At 39.9% G+C, this 7,918-nt stretch overlaps 1 protein-coding gene across 2 annotated transcripts in view; it reads right to left on the bottom strand.

The window, feature by feature from the left end:
• CFAP43 (cilia and flagella associated protein 43) overlaps positions 1–7,918 on the bottom strand; it is a 64,106-nt gene that overhangs the window by 13,916 nt on the left and 42,272 nt on the right. For both annotated transcript variants that reach the window (XM_019502773.1, XM_019502772.1), the window contains exons 21-26: positions 6,999–7,124; positions 6,207–6,311; positions 5,317–5,433; positions 4,469–4,681; positions 2,198–2,404; positions 688–777 (exon numbers count right to left, since the gene is read on the bottom strand). In XM_019502773.1, the coding sequence (XP_019358318.1) occupies positions 688–777; positions 2,198–2,404; positions 4,469–4,681; positions 5,317–5,433; positions 6,207–6,311; positions 6,999–7,124 (858 nt within the window). The remainder of the gene's footprint in view (positions 1–687; positions 778–2,197; positions 2,405–4,468; positions 4,682–5,316; positions 5,434–6,206; positions 6,312–6,998; positions 7,125–7,918) is intronic.

Here is a 7,918-nt window from a genome sequence, read left to right on the forward strand (position 1 = left end):
GCAGACACTCATATGCCATATTACTATCACTATAATTGGAACAATAGTGATTTGGGGTCGGGGGGGAGGTGGAAAAGCAAATACTACTGTCATGGTGGTGTTGCATAAGCACAGTGGTTTTCAACCTTTTTAGACTCAAGAGACTCTTCAGAAAATGCCAGCTCTTAATTTTCACTTGTTTTTGACTACAGAAAAATAACAGAGTAACTTTTTTGTAGCAAAGAACTCTGAAAGACCACAACTGATCCTAAAGAATCTCAAGGCACACCAGTGTGCTGCAGTACCCTGGCTGAGAATCACTGGGTTAGAAGAAGGAAAGCAGCTCCCATCATCGTCTGTGTCACATACATTTGTTCCATGGTCCAGTCTTTCTTCAGGGCTTTCATAGTTGTATAGTTTCAGAGTTTTTAAAACTAGAAGGGGTCATTATGATATTCTAGTCTGACTCCAGCAGAATACAAGTCAGAGAATCTTATCTGGTAACTGCATGGAGTTCAAAACTTTTAGTTGAGTTATAATGTGTTTTTAAAATGATATGTAGTCTTAAATCTGTCAGTCTGGCCCCTTTCACCAGCACTAGGCATATATAAAAGAGCACCTCTAACTGAAACCTTACTTGCCCTAAAAAGATGTCTATAGTTCTGATCACAAAGGATTATAAAAGAAGATGGTACTTCAAAAACATACCTGAGCAGCAAGACGCCTTTGCATTTCAAGCTTCGCCAGCATTTCTGCTTTTGCTCTCTGCTGTGGGGTTAGGTATTTTTCCACTTTAATCTGCGGAGGAACAAAAACAGGACAAATCAGCTTTCTTCTCTAGACAGTTCACTTGCAGAACAGACAATGAACTTTTGGAAAAACATAGCAATAAAGATCTAGAGTGCTTATTTTCTTTTAAACTCTGCTGTACAGTAACAATCAGGAAGGAAATTTGCTTGCTTGTTAATGCACAGATTTCTTAACATATAGACCAAAATCCACATTCTAAGCTAGTAAGCATTATTTCTTCTTATTTTTCTGCTAGGGGTCATATTTTATGTGTTATACCTCTGGGTTTTGCAGTATTGGAACAGTGTACACTGGTATATTTCCCTCCCAGAAATTATTTATGACCAGATGGCTAACATAACTCTTTTCCTTGCAGGTCTTCACCGATATCTTCTGTTGCAGATTCAGTTATTTTGCTACATGTACATCAGATAACAAGTTCAAATTTTGTTTTACATATAAAAAACAATGGGTTTTGAGCAGGTTTGACATTTGGCGAAGAAAAAAAGTTTTACTACCTATACTACAAACTTGGCACAAAATGATATGTGTGTTTCTAGGAGGCATGTGTTTTAGAGAAAGATGTAAAACAGAGGATTAGGCAATGAGAGCACATTTTGAAAGAGCAGGAGTAGGAGGAAAATTAGGAAGCCAGAGAGAACAGAAGGGAAAGAGCAGGTCAGATGAAAAGAGCTGCATGCGCTGGGAACTCGGTTGATCTATAAATTACCAACTGAATTTGGAGGTGCTATAGTATCAATGTTCTGATACCAAAGTTATGGATGCCTTAAGAGTGGAGGGATACAAGCACCAATTAATTCTTCCCCTTTGAGATAAATTCAGATACTGTACAGAAGGCAAGTGACTGCTAGGAAAGAGATCATATTGCAAAAACTGACATGTAAAAAAATAGGAGTGTGGGATTTTCAATCTAATTCCCAACACAATCCATCATCAGTCAGCAGCAATAAATAGCTCTTGTGAGAAATCTGCAAAATAAGTTGTGTCATTTCCATACCTGCATCACAGGACACAAAGATGAGCAGAGAAACCAAACTATCCTCTCTCACACCTGTGCAGGTATTCCCTTACAGAGGGAATGGCGGCAGGATAAGGAGGATGGGTACCTATGCTGTGGATACACAGGCAGCCCGATGTTCCAGTCTAGAAACTTTTGCTACTGGCAATTTAAGTATCAGATGCTACAGATTTCTTTCCATCTCTCTATCCAGAATTATTCAGAACATTCCACCAACACACGGACAGATCAAAATCCAAAAAGTAAGGCAAAGCACAAAAAAGAGTGAATTTGCATACATATAACACATCAGTTTTATAGTTAGTTTTCTATGCTGACTTGAAGAGGTAGAAGGAGAGAACTATGTTTGCACAAGTAGCAGATGAAAGAGAAAGCCGTGTTCTTCAGCACCTCAGAATCCTGGACAGTGAGCACACGCTCTGGTATCTCATCATCTGTAAGAGTCGGTTCCCAGACTTCCTCCTGGAGATCAAGCTGTGTTAAGATTTCCTGGATCCTCAGGTTCCTTTCCTTGACCCTTACTATCTCCTGCTCCTTCTGTCGAGCCACTATGTCAAATTCCTTGTTAAAGGCAGTTTTCACTCTGTAAATGATGTCCTGAAATACCATACAAGGAAATGGTGACAGCGTTATGTTTCTATTTCATGCCTGTACGCTGCTCACCAACCAACCACGAAATGAAAAACAAAGCACACGTGTGAAAACTAGTAAACCTCTTCTAACCCTAAAAGTAGAATTCTGGTTCTGTTAAGCATGTGAGTGCAAAAATAAGAAGGACAGACTGGCAAACCCTTTTATTATTTCTTTCTGTTGTTATCCTAGAAATATTCCATTTCTTTTCTGGTATTTCCTTTTTGTCTTTTCCAAAGTTCCCTATGAAAAAAGCATTCTCTTAGTTTATATAAATTAGATTAAAAATTAGTCACACTTTGCTTCGTAGCATGAACTCTGAATGAAGTAGCTGTCCTGAAGAAAAATATATAATTAAAGATGGTATCATAAGGCCAGATACAAAGAAGCAGAATTAAGGTCATGTGGGCAACCTTTTTTTAATTATTTCTTGGATTTTGATTGCTTCTGCAATCTTAATGTTCTGGCAATGTGATTGTCTGACTGGAACAGCATTATATTGCACATATTTAATGTACCAATGAAATTAATAAGTATGGCAAGATACAAGCATGTGAAACAGACCAGAGCCTTGATAATCATTTTATAAGGTCTGTAATCTAAATAGGTATATTCTTTCTTTAGTCTAAATGATTTCAATAAGGAGAATTGGATTATTGAAAAAGAAAAACATGCACCTGTTCTGTTATGTCTATTAAAGAGAATGAAATATAACTGGGCTGAATTAAGTTATTAAAGTCCATCTTTCAAGATGTCTACCTGCTTACAATGTGTGTCACAATAAGTACTTGTATGCATGATTGCTCAACCTATTTCTGAAACTACTGGTAATAGGGCAGATGAGATGTAATGCAGCAGGAAGGGGGAAAATGGCTGTACTCATTTACTAAACTCCTATAATTCATGTTAAACCCACTATTTTCTAATGACAGCATGCCAGATTCATATATCGGGGTAGACTGAGCTGGAACTGCTCTTCCATTGAATCTTTTTGGTACACAAATGTCAAGGTTAAAAAATGCAATGATGTTTGACTTCACACTGCTGTCTAACCTCTGCTCCAAGGCTGAATTCAGCTTCATAGAAAATGAACCTCAATAAACAGAAATGCATAGTGTAGCACGCAGGATACATAAGAAGCCTATCTTACTGCAGTGCCAAATGACAATGGGAGTTTATCCATATTTTAAATTAATATGGCATTTTGCCTCACAAAGGATCCAAAAACACCTTATAAACAATGCCTGAGATCCTGCAGTTTGATTCCCTGCAGGCAGGGTGTTAGACTGTGCCAAGATCTACATAGCACAGCACAGCACAGCACAGGTGCAGGGGTATACTTATGCCAATAGTGTAGGGATTCTGGACCTTTGCTCTACTCCCATGAAATGCAGCGATGGCACTGATGTTGGGAGGAAAGGACCAAGGACACTGCATCACTTCCAACTTAAAAAAAATACTAACAGCATCTTGGAAGCCCTTATGTAGCAGAAAAGGCCTTGTTCCTTCAAAGGGCTGGTGCCAGGGATGCATATTCCCTGTTTCTTCCCCATTTATTTTAAACCCCAGGGATATCTGCTGATTTTATACTTCTTGTGTGATTGAAGAGCTCTGCCTCCCTCAACTCTGGGTAGACAAAACTGAAGGGCTCAGTTACCCTGTATCGCTCTAAGGATGTGCTGAATCCAGTACAGTATTCTAACCAACTCCAACCTGGCACAATGCAGAACATCCTCAGACACAAAACTATTCTGTAACTTTTGTTAACTTTTATAAAATGGCTGTGATAGCAGGAATAGACCTGGTGGTAGGGAGAGGAACTGATGTTTTTACTAAATGATGAAGATAGGGCTTTAAGCAAGGAGAGAACAGTGAGTCAAGAGGAATGGGATACTGTGGGAGGGTTTATCCTTTCTTTCCCTCAGCAGGACAGTACACTGCTGAAAAAAAATCCAACAACAATTCTGACTGGCCAAGAACCTGTACGTGCAATAGTATCAATGCAGCAATGAACGTTTATGGAGAGATCACCTGCAGTAAAATTATCTGATTAATCTTCTGCTCTCGGGTGTGCAGATCCATTTGGGGATACAGGACAGCTGTATCTCCACCGTACTGAGCACTCAGGCTCCCTATCAAGGCAGTGGGTGTGGTCTCATCAGCCACCACGTCTTCTTCTACTTTCTCCCCTTCCTCTTTTGATGATACTGTTGGAAGCTGAAACTCAATAATCTCCTTCCGAATCTGAATATCCAAAAACACAGTAGATTAATCACTTAGACTAATACTCCTATCTCTTTAGGCAGGGTTGTTCAACTGGTGGCCTAAAGGGGTTAAGTTGTGGCTCTGGGCTCCCAGCTGGCTGCAACTCCTCCTATATTGCAGCTGGAGTCTTCAGGTTTTCTCTTCCTACTCCAGTGTAGACCTGCCAGGGCGCAGTGCAGTGTCACTGGCACAGGGCAGGGCACTCAGGTTGAAGTCACAGCTACACAGTGTGCAGTGCTGTGTTGGGGGGAGCACCCATGTGGGCGCATGGTATAGCACTGGGGAGCCATGCAGGCATGCACTGCAGCACTGGGGTCAGGAGCCCCCACGGGGTTACTGGTGTGATGGGTTGGGGAATGCGTGCAGGTGCCTGCTGCAGCATGGAGAGGGGGTGCGGGTGCATGGTGCAATGGGGGTCATCCACGTGGCGTAGAGCCCAGAGACCTGTGACCCTCAGTGGTACAGCCTGCAGGGCTTGCACCCCATGAGGTACGTGGCCCCTGGCTGCTTAGAAGTTGGACAGCCTTGTCCTTAAGTCTGGCTAAGATATCTGTGGAGAAGACCCCAAGCTAAAATACACTTCTACAGAGCAGGAATTGTTGGACACATTGCACCTTAAGATCAGCACACTCAATCTTCTTTAACTGCAGGACCTTCTCCAAAGTCTCCAGCTCTTCTTTACCCCGTTCCTTCATAGGATAATTCTTTACCTCATAAGCGGTATGGAAGGACTTGTAGAATGGGAGGGAATTAAATAAAAAGTTATACTTAAACATTGGCCACCTGATTGTTCTGTACCTAGACAATAAATGGCTACAGTAAGTCCCTTTATTGTTATGAATAAAACTGAGGAATAATCATGAGTAGGACAATATTGTAAGGTCTTCAGATGTTATCAGATACTTTACTTTAAATATTTTGAAATTTAAAAAAGGAAAAGCTTTTTTGAGTGCATGATCTTGTCCACCTTAGTGAAATTAGGTGCAGGATTGAGGCTGGCATTATCCTTGGGGTCTTTCTGAGTGTTTCTGACACTCCCTTCCTTGTATTTTTGTGCAGTAGTAGTTACACTAGCTGCATTTAGAAATATAATAGATTTTTGCTTTGGTAAATACTAACCTGAAGGAAAGGCCAATATGCACCTTTAGGGACTAACTAAAAAAGATACATATCTAGAGCACAAGCTCTCATAAAACCAAGTTCACTTCATCAGATAACCAACACTTACGTGAGAAACTCTGTATGAAAGGATTTTGTAACAGTATGGTATTACATGGATGCTTTTTATCAGAAAGAAACATTTCTCTTGAACTCAGAGCTATCAGGGTTCCAAGCTCAGGTTGCTAAATGAAAGGCTCATATGTGTTTTGCGAAGCAACAACTTCTTTCCCAGACACTCTGCAAGCTAGAATTGTAGTAACTTTTCTCCATACTGAGCTCCAGTACTTTTATGACTCAAACTATTGTTGGGAAAAGCAGGAAATGAAGTGGTAGTAGAAGTTACCTTAACTGCACGTCCTTTGACAGACATGGAGTCCCAGCACTGCTGCTTGAGAATGTCACGCAAATAGCAGTTGGCAAGGTTCTCCATCTCAATCTCCTTCCTTACCTTTAAGGTATATAGGAAAAAAGGAGGGGATGTAAAATAAAGCAGTTTTCAGTGGGTCCCCCAACAAAATCCCACAGATATAACACATGCTCCTGCTCTGCACACTACAAAAGGGGAACAAAGGTGGAGAGTACAGAAGTTGAATGTAGACTTTGCCATCTTGGGCTTGTTGAGACATGTGCTCCAGGCAGTCTCTCCTGCGGATGGACCACAGGGATATGGACAGACAATCCAGAGAAGGTTCCACCAGGGACACCTATTACCTTCAGTAATGGTGGTTGTGAGGGCTCACAGAGCTCAGATCCAGCTCCCATAGACACTATCCAAAAGGAATTTGAACTTGTGCACACTGGGATATGCTCAGCTACCATGGAATATGTATGGACAACCACTTGAGGAAGAATAATTGTATTTAGTACAACAATAAATAAGGATGTCAAAATGTAGTTGCTCTGCAGGTGCTCCCCTCAGAACTATGACCCTCTATTCCACTGATAGACATTCATAAGTAAACAACCAAATTCATTCTAGTGAGATAACTCCAATTATTAATATTTTAATGGTATTCAATCACATTTGAACTGCTTCTCAACTTAATGTATTGCAAATGTTTTTGCTCTTTTCTTATTATTCCTTCTCTTTATTTCACCTTTATCAGTTTAAACTTTTCCATCTTATTTAACCTACCCTGGCCACTTCCTGTTCACTCTCCAGTTGCAGCCTTTCTTGTTCTTCTGCATCCAGATTGAACTCCTGCTGATCTAGTTTCTCAATGTCAGGCACCTGTTCATTTTCATGCATCATTTCCTGAATCTTTTTTTTCAAAGAAATGCAAGGCGTAAAAGTTATTATTTACAAAAGTAGGAGAAATGTCTGTCAGAGAAAAGAGGTTCAGTAAATTACCAGATTTTTACTTGCCTTCATGTGAGTTTCAGGATTTCTGGGTAAAGGCCTTGTATAAAGATAGGGGTTTAGGGGTATGTGACTTTTTCCTCTTCTCTTTTTAAGCTGATTTGGTTGCGATATTTTAAATTAGTAGCTGGTTTTCTTTTAAGAATAAAGATATATTATATAGTATTTTTAGTCCTCTGTTTGTACTTTTGTATGGTTGTCTTAGTTTTCCTCTCTACCCTGGGACCTCTCTGAATTTATAAGATCATAGGATCATAGGAAAATATGGTTGCATTTATAAGACCATAAAGTAGAACGGGAAGAGACCTCATGAGCTTATGTAGTCCAGCTCCCCTAAGTCTTAATTTATATAAGTCAAATACCTTCCATAATACAAGTATGAGTTTGCTATCTTTCTGTAGAGGGAGTTGTTTCATTATGTTACATTAATGCTACGTGTGTAAATGTGATTAACAATAAATATCTATTTAAAGACACTGTAAAAATGACAGTCCCAAAATGTAACCTATCTAAAAAGTGAAACACCTTTGCTAAGAGTATGAACAGATGAACAAGTTATGTCAAGTTAAAAATGGGGACACTTACTACCTGTTCCTATCCCATGCTAAACAGAAGCTTAACCAGGACAATGACTTACTCTGTGACTGGGAAACCACTTCTGTAAAATGCAGATTGTGGTACTAGTGACTGAGGAT

The sequence above is a fragment of the Gavialis gangeticus genome, unplaced genomic scaffold (genome assembly GCF_001723915.1).
Source record: "Gavialis gangeticus isolate Ggan-Ray unplaced genomic scaffold, GavGan_comp1, whole genome shotgun sequence".
In the NCBI taxonomy this organism is placed as follows: Eukaryota; Metazoa; Chordata; order Crocodylia; family Gavialidae; genus Gavialis; species Gavialis gangeticus.